The 22,007-nt window shown below is 48.1% G+C and overlaps 1 protein-coding gene across 1 annotated transcript in view; it reads left to right on the forward strand.

Annotated features, from left to right (window-relative positions):
• The first annotated feature begins 364 nt into the window (after positions 1–364).
• The window catches only part of KCNK12 (potassium two pore domain channel subfamily K member 12), a 52,847-nt gene continuing 31,204 nt past the window's right edge, over positions 365–22,007 (forward strand). The window contains exon 1 of the mRNA XM_079111634.1: positions 365–1,390. Within this exon, the coding sequence (XP_078967760.1) occupies positions 1,000–1,390 (391 nt within the window). The 5' untranslated portion in view covers positions 365–999. The remainder of the gene's footprint in view (positions 1,391–22,007) is intronic.

The raw sequence follows: 22,007 nt of genomic DNA on the forward strand, positions 1-22,007 counted from the left end.
GCGCTGCGGCTGGATCCAGGGCAAAGGAGTGAGAGAAGGAAACGTAAACTTCGGACCGGAGCCCAAGAACCCAGTATCTGGGATTCACTTCGTGAGCCCCCAGCCTCTGAGACCTCAAAGCAATATCAAGTTGAGCAAAGTTTCTCGATGGTTTGAGATAAGGGAGAGATTTCGAAGCCGAAAGGCAGGGAGGGATAGGACGTGGTTCCCTAGCGGGGTGGTAAGAAGCACCGCAGTCGGACACCTGCTCCGGTGTCCCGCATTGGTGCCACCAGAACGACCCGGAGATGTCCCAGAGGCTCATCTCTCCACCCCTCCCTCCCTTCCATACCCACCCCTCCCCAACACCCCGCCCCGGGCTCCAGTGACTCCGCCTCTCCTTGCCGGGCGGCTCTTCGGCTGGAGCTGGGAAGGGAGCGCTTTCCCGGACTCCGCTCAGCTCTGAGGCTCGGAAGCCGTCGCCGCCAGCGCAGCCCCGGGGGCCGGAGCAGAACTGCCCGCGCAGCCTGCGCCTAGGAGCCACCGAATCCAGAAAGCCTCATGGGACGCCCCTGGGGGCTATTTCCGCGCCCTGCGACCGCGTCCCAGTCCTAGGCACCCAAGCTCCACCGCCCGCCCGGCGCACAGTCCGCGGCCTGTCTGGAGAGGAGTATGAGGCCCGGGGCCCCGCGGACGCCGGCCACAGGGCGGCAGGGGCCTAGCAGCGGAGTCCCGCGCCCAGGGGGCGGCGGGTAAGGAGCCGCGGGAGCCGGTGAGGCGTCGGGGCGCGGAAAGGAGCGCCCCAGTCCTGGCGCCCGCTGGGCCGCGGAACCCGTGCGTGGCCTGAGCGCCCGGGAGAAGGCGGAGGCGCCCGGCCGTCCGGAATCTGGGAACGCTGCAAAGGGGCTCTGCGGCTGCCCCCGACCCCTGGCCACCATCCTCGCGCTTCTGTTCCTGCGGGGGGGATGTCGCGGCCCGGGCTCCAAGCGCCGCCCCGGCCCCGGGGCTGAGCTCCGGACCATGTCCTCCCGCAGCCCCCGACCCCCTCCCCGTCGCTGTCGCCGCCGCCTGCCGCGCCCCTCCTGCTGCTGCTGCTGCTGCCGCCGTTCGCACCTCAACGAGGACACCGGTCGCTTCGTGCTGCTGGCGGCGCTCATCGGCCTATACCTGGTAGCGGGCGCCACAGTCTTCTCCGCGCTGGAGAGCCCTGGCGAAGCGGAGGCGCGGGCGCGCTGGGGCGCCACGCTGCGCAACTTCAGCGCGGCGCACGGCGTGGCGGAACCAGAGCTGCGCGCCTTCCTCCGGCACTACGAGGCGGCCCTGGCCGCGGGTGTCCGAGCCGACGCGCTGCGCCCGCGCTGGGACTTCCCGGGCGCCTTCTACTTCGTGGGCACCGTGGTGTCGACCATAGGTGAGCGGCGCGCCCCGCGCGCTTCTTCTGAGCGCCTTTCACTTGCTGACCTTTCCACTTTTCAGCGGCTCTGTCCGCGACTCCTCCCTTCCCTTCTAATGCCCCATTGCCTACTTTTGTCTCGCCTTCTCCTTTCCGCCCATTGCCCTTCTCCTATCCCTCTCTCTTCTTACCTAGTCGGTGCATAAGGTGGCCGAACGGCCCATCTTTGGTGTTCACCCAGCGGTGACTCTCTTGGCAGTGTTGCTGAATGGGGAGAGCCTCACTCAGACGCCAGGCAGACCCGGGTCGCCTGAGCTTTAGCACTTGCAGGCTCCATATCCTAATCTCGGCGTCTCAATTTTCTCCTCAATAAGAGAATTTGTGAGATCATGTGTTAAGTGCCACCGGTACCTTACTATTTCCCACACCACCCCGGACCTCAGTGTCCTCACCCAGATATTTTATAAACACCTTTTTCCCTTCACTCTCAGCGTTTTCATTTCCTCTTATTTCTCACTCTCTTCCTTTACCTCTTGTTCTCCTTTAAGCGGCTTCTACCCTGTGGAGGGTGACCCCTGGCCCAGAATAACTTTCCCTGGATCTTTTTCCCATCCACTTCTGCAGTTTACACTCCCCACCCCCACACAGTGAAAAGCCCGTTAGTCAGAGGCCAGGACTTTGGTTCTGCACTCCCCTCCCTTCTTGGTTTTCTCCTTCCCACACCCCCAGCCTCTCCTCCAATTTTTTTTCTTTTCTTTTTTCCCCTCACCACTTTTTCCAGCCGGTAGTGGCGCCAAGTGGGTAGCCAGGAGCCGGGACGATTCCCCTGAACTTTTCATTAACCCTTCTTGCCACTTTCAGCGTAAATAGTTCATGTTTTCTCAGCCTTATGAAAAATGTGTAGATACTGCCGTGAGCCTCCATTCCTGCCTGTTTAGCTAGATTGCAGCTCTGAGCTCCTCCTGGAGAGAGATTCTGGAGTCACCACTGCTGCCTGCTCCACCTCTTTGCCCCATGCCTGCTTCACTTTCTCCACCCCACTCCTTTCCTTGGGCATTGTGGGAAACACAACCCCTCATCCCCACTGATTCCCTGTATAGAGTGTAGAAGAAATACAAGCTTTTCACTTTGGCAAGACTTGGTGTGTGAGCCACCAGCTCCTGTTTGAGTCCATGGGAGGGAGAAGGCCCATGGCTGGTCACACTATCACTCCAAGGCACTGCCTCCTGGTGGTGCAGTTTTGGAGGAGGGGGCTGTTATTTACTGAGCCTGAGAAATGAGTGGGTTCATGGACATACCTTCCTTGGGTGGGTTCTGGGGTGGTTTGGTATGCCAGCTAAGAGCAGGGGGGCTTGGACTAATTGATCAGTGGAAGTCAAGTGCATGGCTGCTTGGAGGCAGGGAGAGAGGGTGCATCCACATGCAGGATATGAGCAGCAAGAATTACCTCTCTGAGTGTATATGTAAAGTCTGTGTAAGGCTTCCTTGTCTTCAATGATTTTTTTCATGTGTCATGCTTGATTTGATTATTTTAAATAGAAAAGGCAAATATGGCCAGGGTCCAAAGCATACACAAATTGGATAAAAATACCTTTTAAAAGCTATATCATGTTGTTATGGTGATTGAAGATAAAAAAAAATGACCCCCTCAAAAAATCCCCTTTTAAGAGCTGCATCAAGTTGCTATAGCAACTAGAGTTTTTTTTTAAGTGCTTTTAAAGTACTAAAGATGCTTAGCCCTGGAGTATGACATCATGCTTTCATAGCTCGTTGACTTGTGCTTTTCCTCTTATAAACACACCCTTTTGCTTTCTTCCACCCAAAGACACACCTGTGAACATGTTGGGTGGTCACAGCATCTTTTCCCCAGTGTCATGTTCTAGCTTCCTAATGGAACCTACAGGCTAAAGGGGAAGCTATTGGCAGTGTCCTCTTCCCATATGGATTTGAGTCAATGCAAAGAGAGTGGCCCGTGACCCATGGTCTGTGTACCTCTCTGATGATTTCCCATCAATCTTCCATTCACAGCCCCTCTGATTCGGAGTGATTCGGAGTTCAGCCATGGCTTCTAAGCTTCTCTCAGTTCTGTGCACAAAATCAAGTCACTGTGTTAGAAATTTGTTCCATGCAGCCTTTAATCTACTGGCAAAATTGGCTATTCTTTCCTCAAGTGGAAAGGAACAATGTTCTCTTTTTTGATTTGTGTTTTGAGATGTAGGCAAGCAGTGTAGGAGGGCTACACTGAAGCATGTGGCTGCGTTATGAATGACCAAGCACATTGCTTCCAAAATCTGCAGGGAAACATTCAAACCAGCCTCTGAACCGCTCAGGATTGAACTAGCCCTCTACAGGGAGACCAACACAGCCGCACAAGTAGTAGGGTCTATGCCAGTTGTCCACCTACTGTGACATTCTTGGGTAGTGGTTTCAATTGATCACTTCAGTCAGTCAGATAAGTTCCACTGAATATCTGTTTAGCATGATTTCATTTCAACATTCTCTTTGCAAAATGCACTTGGATGAGATCTTTTTCCCCGCCAGTGCTGGGGATTAAACCCAGGACCTTGCACACCCTAGGAAAGTGCTCTACCACTAAGCTACACCCAGCCCTGGATGAGTTTAATTAAAGCTACATATGTGAGTTTCTCTTCTGCTTACATAGTTCCTTTCCCTTCCCTTAAATGTCCAAGTCTTCAGATACATTATTATTACTGATCTTTTTACGAATTCACAGTCCAAATGGGCAGTTAGGATTCTCTATCTGCCACTTCGTCCAGTAAAAAGGAAAATTAGCTAATACTTTGTTTCATTTGATCAATGAATATCACAGTATGTGTGGTTCATGAAGCAATGTAGAATTCAGGGGGCCAAAATGATTTGGTTCAACCATTTATATTGCCTAATCAATACAGGAAATTTATTTTTTGTGTGTTGTATAGACCCCACTAAAGTATTCATCAAGTCTTTAGTATAGAAAACCTTCATTCATTCCATAAATGCATTGTGTTGTATGAGTCAGGCCCAGAGCCATAGTGTAGAAGGCTAAAGCTTACTTTATATGGGAAAGGTTAAAGCATAGTCCAACATGGACTGTGGGTTGGTAGCTTATGTTAACGTCCTCACTAAAGATGATTAGAGTAAAGGCACTTTTGGTCTAAGCCCATGTGGCACAATGTAAAGGGACATGTCTAAGGTCACACAGTTAATGAGGGTGTTACCTAGGTCCAGAATTCAAATTATTCATTGTGTAGTCCATCAATTTCATGCATACAATTAGTGGAAACATTCTTTTTTTTAACATTTTTTTTAGTTGGTAATGGACCTTTATTATTATTTTTTTAATTTATTTTCATGTGGTGCTAAGAATTAACTCAGTGCCTCACACATGTGAGGCAAGCGTTCTACCACTGAGCCACAACCCCAGCCCAGTGGGAACATTATTGAGACTGGAGTATTTAATATGAATATGTTTGTGTCTGTGTGCCTGACTCTAGGGTAGGGACTCTTCTGTTGGTCAGACCAGCCACTGATTAATCCAGAGAAAACTGGATCACACAAATCTTATGGGTCAGAAAGAGATTTTTTTTTTAAAAGCAAGATTTGGCTAACTTGCCCAGGCTGGCCTTGAACTAGTAATCCTATTGCCTTAGCCTTCCAAGTAACTGGGACTACAGACCAAGCCACAGCCTCTGACTTTACAGGTTAGACAGATTAGAAAGCTCTGTGGGGCTGGGCCTGGTGGTACAACCCAGAGGGGCTGAGGCAGGAGGATCATAAGTTCAAGGCCAGCCTCAGCAATTTAGCAAGGCCATAAGCAGCTTAGGAAGATTGTATCTCAAAAAATAAAAAGGGCTGGTGACAAAGTGCCCCTCAGTTCAATCCCTAGTACCAAAAAGAGAGAGAGAGAGAGAGAGAGAGAGAGAGAGAGAGAGAACAAGTCAATCTGAGTAATTCAAGCAAGATTAAAAATCCATTTCATGGTCTAAATTATTCATACTGATTGCTTACATAGAACTGAAATCCTGGGTAATTATTTCTCCCACTTGTGCTATGTGACATATTCCTGGGGGCTTGAAATGAAGTTTGTTTTAATGTGAATGAATCCATTCATTCATTCCTCCATTTAACAAACATCCAAGACAAGCATAAGTCATTGCAGATGAATGTGTGGCCTTTGGCATGTCATTATCTGCATCTTTTGCGAGTACGGTGAACTAAAGATGAAGACGGTGGCTTGCATTCTTCTAGTTCTCGACTATGTTCTTGAAGGTATCACTCCAGCTCAGAGATATTCAGAACCATCCAAAGAGTATGAATCCATCATTTCACATCCTAAAGGATGTTTTATTGGTTTACTTTGAAAAGATTAAAAAGAAGCTCTCCACTGGGGTTTTAATTATGCATCTGCTGTCAGATTTACACATAGGGAAGAACATATTTTAAAGTCTTTCTCAAATGGCAGCTTGATAGAAACAGAAATATTTTTGCTTCCTTTTATTAGGTTTTCTGGCAATGCTTTTCAGCTGTAAAGCTAAAACCACGCTGGTATAGACGGGATGGTGGAGGTATGAGAGTTGTCGCTTTTGGCACTGCATAATTTAGCTTGCTACTTTCAGAATTAGGCACACTTAATTATTCAACCACGAGATTAGTAACAAGTCCTAACTTTTTCCTTTTTTTTTTTTTTTTTTTTTTTTTTTTTAACATGGGTTTAAGGGGAAAAAACTGTTTTTGCTGCAGAGGAAACTAAAACATTGTAAGACTGAAATGTCACTACCACATAGACCTTTGGGTTTCTTCTAACATGTATGTAACCCAGCTGGAGATGGCTCTGATACCTGGAATGAAATACCTTACCCAGAAGGAGGAAGCACATTTCCTCACTTATTTCTCTTGTTAAGTAGTTTTTAATTTTTTTTTTTTTTTTTTTTTTTTTGGCGGTACTGGGGATTTGAACCCAGGGCCTTGTGCTTGAGAGGCAAGCACTCAACCAACTGAGCTATATCCCCAGCCCTAAAAAATTTTTTTTAATTGAAAGAGTGATACTGTGACAGATTTGAAGGATATTTAGGAAAAAACATTGCATTTGAAGCTGGAGATGGAGTGCATTTCCATTCACTGCCTCATCCTCAGCACCCAGCACATAGTAAACACTCAATAATTACTTAAGTGAACCAGAGAACAAGTCACTTATAATTCTACTGCCCTAACACAACTCTTTTCATTTCTCAGGTTCCCCTACAATTCCTTGTCATGCCTTTATTTAGGGAAAAGAAAGGGAGCTAAGCTGAACTGCTTCCCTTTTTATAAAATTTTATCAATGTTGGTTCCATGTTTCCATGTGGCCTTCACATGCTGATTTTAGTGGGTGCATAATATTCCATCTAGTCTATGTTCTGTAATTCACTGCCCCTGTTGCTGGGTAGCTGGGTGGTTCCCAGTGTAGGGCTATTTTGAGAAATGCCACAGTGATCATCTTTATGCATATGGCTTTTCTTTCTGTAGTTCCTCCTTGGAATGAGTTTCCAGCAGTGAAATTGCTGAGTCAGTGGGCACTGCTGTCTTCACAGTGTTTGTGTTCAGCCCTTTTGAAGCAAGGGACTGTCTGGTCTCTCCTAAACTGAGCCTCTGCCTCCACAAAACCTGTCAGAGACTGGACAGCTACCCAGCTAATTGCTGCATGGAAGCAGACCACAAATCCACTAGGTTATCTCCAGGGTCATGCTCAGTTCCAGGGGCACAGCTGCCTCCTGAGCAAGCCTGTGGTGTTGGCTTTAATGAGAGCTGTTCCTGTTAGGAAGGTTTAGGTGAGTGGCGAGGGGAGAGGAGGAGAAATAGACAGCGCAGCTGCCAGGCCATCAAAGACTAAGACAAGAGGGGTACCTGGATGCTCCTCCCGCCCATCTCCTCATTCCCAGGAATGATCTGCCACTACCCCTGGGCAAAGCCAGCTGAGGAGCAGCATCCTTCCACTCAGTCCTGACTATGCTCAAGGACCCCACCCTTGAAGGACCCAGAATTGGGCCAAATGGAGCAAAAGTATGCCCCTAGAGTATTCCAACTGGAAGCACCGTAAAAACTCTCCAGAACTTGCCCCAAGCATCTAGAACACTTTGCCAACAAAAGCCAGAGAGCAGCCCATTATAGAAACACTGCAGAGCTGCCAAGTAGGGGTGAGGGCTGGAGCCCCAACAACAGGGCAGCTCCTCAGATGCCATCCTCTCCCCAAAGTCATTTCCAGAGCTCCTCCAAGACCAGCCCAGTGAGGGCCAATTTTCCCTCATTCTTCACTTTACACAAGATTCAGAGAGGGGAAGAGGTCACCCAATGTTACACAGCAAGCAGGAAGGTCATTAGCTGAGAGCTTGAGCTCCCACCTTGCCCCGGAAGTGTTTTGTCCATATAGCTGGAGAAGGATGAATCCCTGCCCCGCCCCACCCCTCAAGGCACACTCGCACACAGATAACTTCTTCACACACTGCTCACAGGGAGACAAGTACAGAATCCGCTGAGGTTGTCCTGAGGGGCAGGCATTCAGCTGCACGTGAAGGAAGGGAAGAGCTTGCTGAGAGTGAGGTGTGGGTGCCCAAGAGCCTCAAAGCCAAGTGACCTGGAGGCGAACTTAGGTATAAGAGTCTCTATTTGGAGGCTGTGGGGCAGTGTTGGGTCAGTGTTTGATGGTAAAGTTCCAACTCAAGTGGGACTTCCCTCCCCTTGCTTGACTGTCTCAGACTCAGAGGAACTGGGAGAGAGCCACTGGTCTATTCTGGGGTTGCCCCAGCCCCTGATCTTCCCTAAGCTTCCTACCACCCTTCCTTGCTGCGGTCCAGCTCCACTGCCCTCTGGAGCTCTGGACTGGGTGCCAGCCAGCAGCCAGCACACAGAATGTGTGCAGAGCCCAAGGAGGCTGTACTGGGCAGGGACCCTGCCTCTGAGGATCAGAGCGAGTCAGACTCCCTATCTAGGGAGGGGTGGAGGAGTTTGAAGCTACGGAGCACCACACTTTCCATGGGATTGAGAAACACCAAATCACAGTACTGGGGAGGTGCCGGTGGAGGGGAAGCAGGGAATTGGAGCCCCCAGCCCCCACCCCAAGCCAACTCATGTCTGCCACTTCTGCCGTGAGCTCTGGCCCCAGGAAGTTCTGCCCTAACTCCTGCTACGCCCTAGCAACTACCAGGTCTAGTGCTTCCTTCAGGACAACTGGGCACCCTCTGGTGGCCAGCTGTGGTGGAGGATGATCTAGATCCTTCCTGAGAGTGTCACCTCCCTGGGGCTGGGCAATCTCTAGCTCCTGCCTCATTAGTAGCAGGTCCCTGGTGACAGGTGGGCCTGGGCCCTTTGAAGGAACTTGCTCCATCTGTTTCCTCTGGGTCACAGAGGATTCATTATGAGGTGGCTTCCATGGAGTGTCCATAATCTTGAAATTTCAGATTTTACAATGTTTAGATAGTGTCTTTATACTCACAGTCAGTAAGCCGTTGCAGACTAGAAAGGTAGGGTAGCATTATCTGTGCTTGTCAAACCATAGCATGCAGGTGAATCACCTTGGATCCTGGTACCTCCCTGAAGGTTCTGTCGTGGAACCTGCAGTTCCACATTCCTCATAGGCTCCCAGCAATGTCCAGGCTGCTGGACACCAGACCATACTTTACAGCAGGATGTAGGGAAGCAGCAGTGGGTCGGGGCCCAACCCAGTCCTGGCTTTTGCTGCTCACCAGTGACGCACGGGATCCATCACTGTGTCTTGCGAATACCCGTTCTGTTTCTCCGTCCCCTAAAGGGGGAGTGCCCACGGTCTCTTGGGTTCCTTCCATCCTACTTCTGTCATGTCTTGGGGGACTGTTCACTCAGATGTCCCAGTGTGGGCTGGTGTGGACTCTGACACACCAGCTGTGCAACCTGCCTGCTGGGGTTCCAGGCCTGATCCTGCCAGTGACAAGCTGTGTGCTCCTGTGAGGGGTGAACTCCTTGCCTCACTTTCCTCCTTTATGAAGTAAAGATGCTTCTTGTCCCATAGGGTAAAAGACTGAAAGAGCTAATCCACGTGTGCCTGCTTGGTAAACCTGCAGAAGCGGCAGGTCCCCAGAGCTGGGCACACCCCGCTGGTCAGCCCCGTGCTACCTCTCTGTACAGGGGGAGACCAGAGCACTCCTCATCCTCAGCAGCCCACCCTGGCCACACCACCCTGCACAGGGCCCGCTGCATCTCTGCCACCCCTGCAGTGTGGCATCTGCTGCACTCTGGCCACTGTCTCTCCTACTGTTTCTGTCCTATGCTGTTACATAACTGGCCTGGAAAGGGTACTTAATTTTATTTATTTAACCATAGTGCTGAAAATTGAATGAAGGGTACTTACCTGTTAGTTACCTCCCCAGTCCATTTTTTTTTTTTTTTTAATTTTGAGATAGGGTCTTGCTAAATTGCCCAGGCTGACCTTGAACTTGAGATCTTCCTGCCTCAGCCTCTTGAGTTGCTGGGATTACCGGCATGTGGCACCGTGCAGGCAGATGGGTGCTTTTTAAAATGCATTTTTTTTTGAGTCCTCAACTACAGTGACTTTATCATTCCTCACACGGGTGGTGCTTTTTAATAATTTTAAAGATCTGGCAAATGACTGAAAGAGCAATCGAGTGCTGGGTTAAGCCAGGGTCATCCAGGGATTCTCTGCCACCTCCCCCGACCACAGACCCATCCCAGCCCCAGAGCAGAGCCCTGCCTGGCCACGCCCTGCCCACCCTCCTTGTTTCCCAGGTGTATCTGGGCTGCTTGGAAGACTACCTTCTTGGTAGGCTTCAGATGAGGTCATGAAGCTGAGAGCGGCAGAGAGGCCAGGGGGCAGGCCCTGCCATATTTCCTGAGTTGCGATTGGTGTCAGGACCACCGGGTGAAGGCCTCTGGAGGATGGCGCTGCTGTACCCTTCACCCCAGGCTCCCACTGCTCCCTTGGTGGGTGGAGATAGCTCAGGGCCTCATTTCCAATCAGGACCCCTCTGGGGCAGGAAGAGTCTGTAGGGCCTGCCAGCCTCTCCCCTTTCCAGACTACCACACCAGCAGCCAGGGCTTGTGTTCTGGGAGTGAAGGGTGTAACATTCTCATTGACTCATAAATCTTATTTATGTCATGTGTTATTAGGGCCAGTCTCCTGTTTTTATCTCTGTTTTCCCAGAAACCTCCCCCAAACCCTAAGACTGCAAAGAAGATGATATCCCACTTCACAGATGAAGAGACAGGCTCAGAGAAGCCAAGTGACTTTCTTGGCATCACACAGCAAGTCAGTCAATGGCAGAATAGAGGAATGGGTCTTCTGACTGCCCAGGATCTTCTCTGATGTCTCTGAATTGTACACTACCATAGTAGGAAGAATCTCAACCCAGTCTGGGCTGTGCTGGGCAGATGAGGGGGAGGGGGTGTCAGGAAGGGCTGAAGTACAGTTTGGGGACTGTGGGATCTGGCTATGCTGTGCTCCTCTGCGGCCCCCATGGCTACACTGCAGTAAGGGCTTCCTGCTTCCATCCTTCACAGCCCAGTGCCTCTCTGGGAGGAGGCTGCTAAGCAGATAGCATGGTGCTGCATGCAGAGCTCACCAGCATTCTGGGAGTTTGTGTTGACAGGGATTTTGGAAGCCCATTGCACTGAGTTCCCGCCTAGAGGGGACCCCGTGACCTAAGGTCCCACAACTTCGCACTTGGGATGAGCAGCAAGGGGCATGAAGAGACAGGACAGAAAACCAAATAACCAGAAGTTCCTACACCCATGAGGAAGGTCTGAGGACGTGACCAACTCAGGACTCAGCTTCCTGATGGCTGCTTGGTTTGAGGGAGCTTTTGCGCAAGGTTTCTGGCAGACATGGGGAAGACATGAAAGCAAGTGTCAGCCAGTGTACCTCTGCCTCCCCACCTCATAGTACCTCAACCCCCAACTCTCCCCCACAGCCCTTGCACTCGCCCTCCAGGCCCCTTGGCCCCCCAGGCTGCTGTGCATGCCGGTCTCTCCACCTGCAATGCCCTTCCCTCTCTCCCCATTTTCAACCTGATGAGCTTTGAACTTGGTCTTCAAGGCCCAGATCAAATGGAGCCACTAGCAAGGGACCTGCTATGAGGCCTCTCCTACTGCCCCAGACATGTGCCAATTACTTGCTGCAGTACACAGCCCCGTTGGGGGCAGGAGCCAGGGTGCTGCTAGGGCCCTCCAACTCTAATAAAAGCTTCTGTGCGGTGGGATAAAGTGTGTCAGAAGCTGGCAGGGGACCTAGCACATAGTGGGTGTGCAAGAAAAGAAGTTTCTTCTCTTCCTCCAGGTCAGCAGCTCTGTCTGAGTAGTGCTGATCACGGCTACACTTAATGAAATACAATCACAGTAGCAGCCATGCATCCAGTGACTACCGTGACGTGGGCCCCTGTCTGGAGGTGGAGGTAGAACACTGGGGCAGTTTCTGACAGTCACGGAGCATAATGCTTGGCACAGGGCTGGCGATCGTTGGATGGATGGGATGAAGGAATAACTGAAAACCTTGGACTGCTGGAGAAACAACTGACTAAGCTGGGCCCAGGCAGGTCTCCAGGAACCTCCTAGTGCCCCCTGCCCCTGTGACTAGAGGGCCTGGCCGTGCTCTGGCCCTTGTGCTGGGCCACTGGTTTAATGGTCTCTCGGTGACTGGCAGATACATAGCAGGGCAGCCAGCTCATCCATTCTGGGGCTCCCCTGGCTGGCAGTGCTCTCTGTGTTAGCAGGGTTCCTGTCCTGATCCTGCCTGGGGCCCCAAAGAAGTGAGGATGCCTGGCCAAGCCAGAATCCCTGGAGTGAAACCAAAGCCGATGATCCCAAGCTCAGCTCTTGACAGCCCCAGGGTGTGATGGACATAGTTCCATTCTGAACAAGGAGGACTAGCTTCTGGTCCCGTTTCTCTCACTGACTTAGATTCCCCATCTGGCTCTAGTGTCTGCAGCATCCCTCGGCCATAAGCCCCAACCCCAGCATTTCTACTTCTGAGCCCCCAGCACCTCTTTCACCTCTTTCACCTGCCCCAGATGCACCCCTCAGAAACTAGATATAGGTTCATAAATTTGATGGAAGTTTTATCAGTAAAGAAATGCAATTCTACAAACCAAGAAAAGCCACCCCCACCCACACAGCCCAGCACCTCCACCATGTCTCCAGAAATACTTGGGAAAGCTTTTATTGGAATTGGGTGTCCCAGCTTTCTGGAAAGTTACAGTTGAGACCAACGCAAACCCCAAATTGCTCTCCGCATGACTTCTTCCTAATTCATTCCAAATGGCCACGGTCTCTTTCCCTGCTGCCAAGTGTTCTGAATTCTGAGCACCTTGTGAGAGTCTGCTTAGCTGCTATCAGTAGGACCTGCCAGAAATGCCGTGGGGACAGCCCAGGCCTGAAAGGGAAAGGAAGACACACAGGACTCTGCTCATGCTGGTGGCTTGGCCATAGAGGGGCAGAGTGCAGTTTGGAGGCCTTGCAGTTTTGGATTGTGGGGTTCACCCCTAAAATGGAAAGCCAAAAGTGGAAGCTGAGATGGTATGTGAGCCAATCCTGAAAGAGGTCTGGCTACCCTGGTGACAGGCAGGACGAGGGCACTGCCCACATCAGCACAAACGTTGGGACACTGGACCCTGCCAAGGCCCTCTCCTTCACTCCACCACCCGCTTCCTGTTGTATGATGCATACTTACTTGTGTGGCATCTGCCTCTGTTGCCAGATTCTGGGTTCCTGAACAACGAGGACCCTCTCTCTGTTGCCTGTTCTTCAGCACCTAGCACCAGGTATGATGGCACAGGAGCTCTAGAGATAGTTTTGGAATGAATGTAGATTTGAATAAATGGCCAAGATTTTCAACTCTACTTAGGCACCTGTTTAAGTAAAAGTAAAATATGAAAACCTCTACTTATAAACCAGAGGATGATTCTCTTTGTAAAAGAAGCATCCAGTTTTGAGGGATTCACTCCGGGTCGTTTATGTGTAATCAGGTAACCCAGAGCACTTAAAGTGAGATGTAGGGCTGGGTATGTAGCTCAGTGGTAGCACACTTGCCTAGCATGCATGAGGCCCTGGGGTCAAGGCCACACATTGCAAAAAAAGATATAGATAGATAGATAGATAGATAGATAGATAGATAGATAGATAGAGATGTTACTTGCAACCAGTGTGTCAGTAATGCAGCAACTGCATAAAGTCTAGCTCCTAAGCCCTAAGGCATCCTCAGTCCCTCACATCAAATTAACGAACAGTACTCATGACTCTGGACAGTTCAAAAGGGCATATAACGAGATGGAAGTGGGTAGACACCTTGTACTGACTGCAGTGGTTCCAGCCTCCTGGAACAATCCAGCAGCTGGGTTGTATACCAACACAGGAAAATTGCCTTCCAACACTCCTTGATGTGGACTGTGCAGCCAGGCAGGTATGGGTTATTCATGCCTCCATTTTAAGAATGAAGAAGTCTGCCCAGCATGATTTTTGCACACTGGTAATCCCAGAGACCCAGAAGCTGAGGCAGGAGAATTGCAAGTTTGAGGCCAGCCTGGGCAATTCAGTGAGATCCTGTTTAAAAAAAATAAAAAGGGCTGGGGATATAGCTCAGTGGTAAAGCACTCCTGGGTTCAAACCCAATGCCACAAAAAAAAAAGAAAAGAAAAAGAAAAAGAAAGAAAAAGAAAAGAAGAAGAAATAAAAGAAAAAGTAAAGACATCTGCATCACCAGAGGCAACTTGCAGTGTACCTAGTGCTTAGGGAAAGTGCTGAAGATCAGGATCCTGGGTTTGAATTTCAGCTCTGTCATTTGGTTGCCAGCACACATCTGCTCATTCACTGAGAGCCACATCACTGAGTTCCTCTTCTCCCTCTCCAGTCCCCCACAAATGACCAACCCAAGACCTGATCCACTTGACCACCTCATCTATAGCGATGTTTTTCTCCATCCTGCTCCAGTAGATCATTTGGTTCTTGCAATTATCAGAACCTGTACCACCTTCAAAGGTTCTTTTTTTAAAATACTTTTTAGTTATCAATGGACCTGTATTTTATTTATTTATTTATTTATTTATTTATTTATTTATTTATTTATTTATATGAGGCTTGAACCCAGGGCCTCACACATGCCAGGCAAGTGCTCTACCACTGAGCCACAACTCCAGCCTCCAAAGGTTCTTTTTGTTATTGTTTGATAATGGGATCTGAACCCAGGGGCACTTTACCTCTGAGCTACAGCCCCAGCCTTTTTTTTTTTTTTTTTTCTTTTTTTCCTTCTTTTTTTAACTTTTAATTGGAGACAGGGTCTCAGTTGCTGAAGTTCTTATCAGGTTGCCAAGGCTGGCCTCAAACGTGTGATCCTCTTGCCTCAGCCTCTGTGTTGATGGGATTACAGGCATGCACCACCACGCCCAGTTTCCTTCAAAGTTTTTGACTCCAAACATCACACATTCTGACCTCCACCTCCCATCCTTCCAGCTCCATACTCTCTTGCCTCCATTACGATGGTCATTTGGCCACAGACCTACAGTTCGTTAACACGCCCACTTTTCTGTTTCTATCGTCTTTAGGCCATCATTTCTTTTCTAACCCAGTGTTCTCTAGGGACCTCAAATTTTTTTGTCCCTCTCTTCCTCTGTTGTACCCCTGTGCCTGCTCTGCCAATTTCCCAGCTATTCTTCACCTGAACCCAAGCAGCCGAATGTGTCTAGAGAAAACCATGTGAAGATGCCAACTGGTCCAGCTTTAGTGATCCCGTCTTACCAGCTGGACAGTCCACTCTGGCAGCCTCCTGCTGTATTTGCTACGATGTCAACTTGCCACTGCTCCCCCTTCCCACCATTAGCCTTCCATGGCCTTCACTCCTGTCTAGTGACCTTTGTTCACATTTCATTGGGAAAACAAAGTAATTGGACAGAGACTGCCTTGTCTTCACATCCCAAGTCCTCCCTCCATGCAGAGCTGCATCCTCTCCAATGACAGGGAATGGATCACTCACTTGAAGTGTCAGCTTCACTGGGTCCTGTCCCCTCTGAATTTCTCACAGGCTATGTTTCTGTCATTAACCTACTCCTCCCCGTGCATTATTAAGCTATAATTTATCAGTATGCAAACATGTTTCTTTTCCTTCTTAACCTCTCTCGACCCCCATATCATCTTCCAGCTAATTTCCTATTTATTTCTCCTCTTTGCAGGAAAACATTCCAAAGGAGTAGTTGGCATTTCCCTTCCTCACCTCCCCATCTCCTGGATCCGTGCCAATCAGGAGTCCAGCCCACCTCCCCACTGAGTTTGTCCTTGTAAGGTCCCCAGCAGCCTCCTTCCTGAAGAACACTTTGATGACTTCCCTGTCTTTATTTTGCTCAACATGTGAGTGACATTTGACGTGGTTCACCATGTCTCTTTCCCCAAATCCTCTTTTCTTCTGCTCTCCTTGATCCTCACCGGTTACTTTCCTCCATCTCTTGTGCTGGGTCCCTGCCTTGTGTGACCTCTCATTGTTGGTGGCTCCATGCTCAGCCTTCAGACCCTTCTCTCTGGTCTCTCTCAACCTCTTCTCACCTGGGGAAGAGGAAGAACTTCTTTCCTTTACCTCCCTAATTTTTGCAAGGAGGGCCCTGCTAATTAAATCTTAAAAAAAAAAAATAAACAGGAATGAAGGTTTATTGTGTACACATAGGGGCTTCATAGGAAGAGGTGAAGTACAGAGTCATAGTTCAGCCCGAGGGCTCAGATACCATTGTAACTGTGGCAGATTGTGGAGATATTACAAGATAAAGGAAAAGGAGTTTGGGTTACCAGGAGTGGTGAGTTAGGAAAGATAAATACGGAGTGACACAGTCAGGGTTCAGGGTTATTTTAGTGAGGTCTGTTATCCAGACTCAATCTCTGGGGTAAAAACAGTGTCTTCAGTGATTAAGAGTCATTCTCAGCTGGGTGTTGTGCACACCTGTAGTCCCAGCTATCGGGGAGGCTGAGTCAGGAGGATTGCAAGTTTGAGGTCAGCCAGGGCATTTTGGTGAGACCCTGTCTCAAAAAATAAAAAGGATTGAAGGAGTGGCTCCATGGTTAAGAGATCCTGGGTTCAATCCCTGCTACCAAAAATAAATAAATAAATATTAAAAGGACTGAGTGCCTCTGGGTTTAATTGCAGTTAAAAAAAAAAAAAAAGAAGAAGAAGAAGTCATTTTCAGGGCTGGAGATACAGCTCAGTGATGGAGTGCAAACTTAGTATGAGTAAGATCCTGGATTGAATTGCCTGCACACACACACACAACAAAAATTCATTCTTTTCTAGGACAGAAGAGAGGTAAGGCACCTTCACAAAGGGTAATTTATACCCTGACTTCAGGCAGATGGGAGAGAGAAAAGAGGGTTTTTGTTTGTTTTAGTCTCCCCCCCCCCCCTCTCCGCTTTCTCAATTGCCTGCAGCTCAGAAATAATCCCGATGCCACAGTGACATATTTGGGAATGGCAAACTCAGATCCCCTCCATCCCCATGGCTTTAAACCTCATCTATCTGCTGATGACACTTAGTTTTCTACACTAAGTGCCCAAACTGCAGGTCCAACTGCCTCCTTGATGTCTCCACATGGATATCTATAATGTGTATCAAAACCTTGAAAGACCAGAAGAAAAGTCTAGATTCTTGCCCTATCCCACTCTTAACTCTTCCCCTCTCAGTCTTCATCTCAATAAGTGTTACCAACACAAGGCGTTGTCTCCATTCCGCTTTCTTCAAACCTTCTATGTCGAATCCGTCATCAAATCTCGTCAGCTCAATTGGCAAAACACGTCTGATTCCCTCTGCTTCTCTCCCTGCCCATCACTACCAGTCTGCTGGGGTCAGCCCCTCATCATCAACTGGGGCAACTTGCCAATCCCCCAGCTTCCTCTCTGCTTCTTGACAACCTGTTTCCACGCAGGAGCCGAGATCTTGCACAAAGTCTGGTTCTTCACCCTGACCTACAAGGCCCTGGTCTTGCTTTCCCCTTTGCTCAATTCGTAACAGCTACCCTGGGCTTCTTATTAGACCTCAGGACATTTGTGCTTGTTTCCTGCTCCCAGGAGACCCTCCTCATGAGTCATAGCATGGCTGACTTCTTCCTAATTGCCTTTAAGCTTCAATGTCTAAAGCTAAAAATGATACTCCCTGAGGCGTTTGTAGAATAAATGAATGAACTTCCAAAACTTCAGTTTTAACACCTATAAAATGGGAATAATAATAGCAACCATCTCACAGGGTTGTTGGGAAAATTATAGGAGACAATGAATGTAGACAATGGTTGTCTGGCCCTTGTATTTAATGAGCACTGTAATGTGGGCTCGTGTTTTTATTAATAGACATTTCGGCTGATCACACAGTGAGTAGCAAAACTGGACCCTGGCCAAGGTCCTTGAGGTCAGTCTTTTCTCTTTCCTACTCCTGATGCCACCTCCCAGGCCTGTCAGGACCATGACATGAGATTGTCTTACTAGATTGTGGTCATATTGGAGAGGCTGGAAGGGCAGGCAGAAATGTTTAGATTTGGAGTTGGGGCGGTCGGGAACCATTGTAAGTTCTTGAGCAGGATACAGGATGACGATGAGTGGTTTTGTTTTTTTTTTGGGTGCTGGGGATCGAACCCAGGGCTTTATGCTTACAAGGCAAGCACTCTATCGACTGAGCTATCTCCCCAGCCCCATGATGAGTGTTTTAGGAAAGGATTCTGGCTGTGTAGTCACCATGTGGTTATGCCATTGTGTCAGGCAATTTAGTTAGCCTAAGTTGTCCTCTGTCTTGGCTGTTTACCTCCAACATTTAAATCAGTTCACTGCCAGCTGTCCCCTCACTTTGTCAAGAACTTCCATGCCTCTACTGGTAGTTAAGTCCTTGAGGAATTGGGACTAGGTTTGTCTACTGAGCTCTAAATTGCAGTGTGATTCTGTCACGAGCAGCAAGGAGGAGTCAAGGAGAGTAAATTTGGTCTAAAATCAATTGGCTTTTATTTGATGCTGATCACACAATTATTTATAGTTATTCTAACTTTTAGTCATACCAATATCACACACAACTTAATCACTAAATTATTAAAAGCCCCGAATCAACAAGACTCACTCCTTACTGAGACCTGTTCCTAAGGTCCACTCCTGTGTGACGTGTCTTGAGTCGAAGGGCAGCGACTCCCAGAGGTCAGGAAGACAGCTCAGGAGATCTCGCTGGGGAGCTCCCTCCGGCCCGAGTCCCGATCGGCCAGGAGGGTGGAGAGGTCACGGCAGGCAGGCCGGACAGAGACGTCTCAGGCAGGATGCACACGGGCAGCTCCACTGTCACTTCCACAGGAATGTCTCGGTCACGGTCAGGATGATGGATGGTCCATCAAGCAACAAGCAAGTCAGTGAGTCCCCTTCAGGCTTGGCGCAACATTGGCGTCATTGATGTAAAACAGGGACTGGAGCTAGGCTCATCATGAATCCTTTTAAACCCTTTTTATCAGACCCCGCCAGCCGGTCTTGGTCTGAGGGAAGTTAGTTATCTTACTCGGGGTCAGTTGCACGTGTCTCCAACTTGGGGGCAACGTCATTCTTACCTTGGAGCAACACCACATCATTACCTCATTACAGCACAGAGCACTCAAGTTATTTTTTTGCAAGTTACACAGCACAAGTTGTTTTTTGTAAGTTGCACAGCACACAGAATGTCACACATTTAACTTTGCTCCTTACAGATTCCCAATTCATTCAAGAGGATGACCAGTGTGTATTGCTTCATGAGCTCTCAGTGGCTTGTGAACCCTTGGTGGTCATTTATTTTATGGGTACTGGTGTACACACTTTGAACAGTTAGTGAAATCTGGCCTTACAAGCTCATTAGACTTGAGATCTTTAAAAAAGTCTTTCTCACAGTGACATTGTGGGGAGGACATCACAGGTCATGGGGAAACCGGGGGTCCATAAACAGCCTTTAGTTGGCTTATGTGGCAGCCCAGGATGCTGAATCTTTGCATGCAGAGTGAACTGGGTAGAGGAGACTAGGGATTGGAGCTGGAGGGTCATGTGGCCTTTAGAAATGAGCAGAAGAGAAGGAGCTAAAGACGTTTTCAATGTATGATTTATTGACTAGCACTCCCTAGTGACTCCACGTGATCTTGGCAAATTCTAGATCTTCTTGCTCTTTTTTCCTCCATTCTTGACATCAAAGCCACAAATGGAGGGCCAGAGAAAGGGGCTGGCAGTGGGCCTGGGGTCTCTGCAATACATCTGGAGATGCAGGTACATGTCAAATAATGGACAGGATGAAGCTGAAGATGTTGCAACCCCAAGGGAGTAAATTCAGGCTGGGCTGGAGGCAGAAGCCACTCCTTCAAAGCCAGCTCGGCTAGGTAGCCTTCCCTCCTTGCTCAGAAATGCCTGAGGGCAACCTTCTGTGTCCTGCAAGTGGGAAAGGTGCTGGGGCTGGAAGGTGATGTAGCAAGATCATTAAGCAGTGACCTTAATTCATGGCATCTTTGTCCCTAGAATCTCCTTCACCTTCATCTAAACCTCTACTTTATTTCTTTTTTAATGTTTTTCCATAAAAGTTCTTCTGTTTGTGACTGGAGGGCACCCTAGCTGCAGATTCCTAGCTGATACAATGATTAATTCTATCCCAGCTCCTGACCCTGCCCTCACCCAGAAGTGAAGAGGGAGGAAGGGGGCGAAACAGACCCCGCAGGGAGAGGCCCTGTGACTCTATTACAGGACAGAAAAAGCCACAGGGCCCTGCCTCCTTGTGATGTTTCCAGGCTGCCCCTTGAAGCCACTGTAATGAGAGACATCATCCAGAGCTTTTCTCAGTCCTTTGACCTATGCACAGGGCAGTCTGTGACCAGAGCTGAGCCTGAAACCAATACCCTGCCTTCCTCAGGACCAGCATCAAAATGGTTTTGGGAATGAAGGAGTCTCAAACTAGAGAGCTCCAGAAAATCTTGAGGTATGGCCATGCAAAGAGAGAGAGAGTGTGTGTGTTACTGATCTCCCATCTACATTTTTTTTTAATTTAAGAGATAAGAAAGGAAGAAATTTACTTATAGCAATTATTCTATGAAAACATAACAATCTACCCACTTTTTAAATTCTCCTATATTGTTTTAGAAAACAAGGGTATTTTATAAATACACATATATAGTAGCAGTTTGCAGTGGATAAAAATGTTTTCCATATATTGTTCGCTTTACAATAAATTTCATAATTTTTGTATTGTAAACAAATGGGATACATGTTGTTTCTCTGTACATGGAGTAAAGGCATACTATTTGTGTAATCATAAGTTTACATAGGGTAATGTTGTTTGATTCATTCTGTTATTTTTCCCTCCCCCAACCCCTTTTCCCTCTATACAGTCCTTCCTTCTTCCATTCTTGCCCCCCTCCTTAACCCTAACCCTAACCCTAACGCTAACCCCTCCCACCCCCCATTATATGTCATCATCTGCTTATCAGCGAGATCATTCGTCCTTTGGTTTTTTGAGATTGACTTATCTCACTTAACATGATATTCTCCAATTTCATCCATTTGCCTGCAAATGCCATAATTTTATCATTCTTTATGGCAGAGTAATATTCCATTGTACATATATGCAACAGTTTCTTTATCCATTCATCAACTGAAGGACATCTAGGTTGGTTCCACAGTCTGGCTATGGTGAATTGAGCAGCAATGAACATTGATGTGGCTGTGTCTCTGTAGTATGCTGATTTTAAGTCCTTTGGGTATAGGCCAAGGAGTGGGATAGCTGGGTCAAATGGTGGTTCCATTCCAAGCTTTCTAAGGAATCTCCACACTGCTTTCCAGAGTGGCTGCACTAATTTGCAGTCCCACCAGCAATGTATGAGTGTACCTTTTTCCCCACATCCTCACCAACACCTATTGTTGCTTGTGTCTTGATAATCACCATTCTAATTGGGGTGAGATGGAATCTTAGGGTAGTTTTGATTTGCATTTCTCTTATTATTAAAGATGGTAAACATTTTTTCATATATCTGTTGATTGCTTGTACATCTTCTTCTGTGAAGTGTCTGTTCATTTCCTTAGCCCATTTGTTGATTGGATTATTTGTATTCTTAGTGTAGAGTTTTTTGAGTTCTTTATATATTCTGGAAATTAGTGCTCTATCTGAAGTATGAGTGGCAAAGATTTTCTCCCACTCTGTAAGCTCTCTCTTCACATTACTGATAGTTTCCTTTGCTGAGAGAAAGCTTTTTAGTTTGAATCTATCCCAGTTGTTGATTCTTGCTTTTATTTCTTGTGCTATGGGAGTCCTGTTAAGGAAGTCTGATCCTAAGCTGACATGTTGAAGATTTGGACCTACTTTTTCTTCTATAAGATGCAGGGTCTCTGGTCTGATTCCGAGGTCCTTGCTCCATTTTGAGTTGAGTTTTGTGCAGGGTGAGAGATAGGGGTTTAATTTCATTCTGTTGCCTATGGTTTTCCAGTTTTCCCAGCACCATTTGTTAAAGAGGCTATCTTTTCTCCATTGCATATTTTCCCATCTACATTTTCTAGAACATTTACCAAGCCCTGAGTTTCAGTCAACATCCAGAAAACACGATCCCTATTTATCACTGTATTCAGTGAATATTTACTGGGTACCCACTGTGTGCTGGAAACTGCTAAAAAACCCCAGGGAAGC

The sequence above is a fragment of the Sciurus vulgaris genome (assembly GCF_902686455.1).
Source record: "Sciurus vulgaris genome assembly, chromosome: 14".
Taxonomy (NCBI): Eukaryota; Metazoa; Chordata; class Mammalia; order Rodentia; family Sciuridae; genus Sciurus; species Sciurus vulgaris.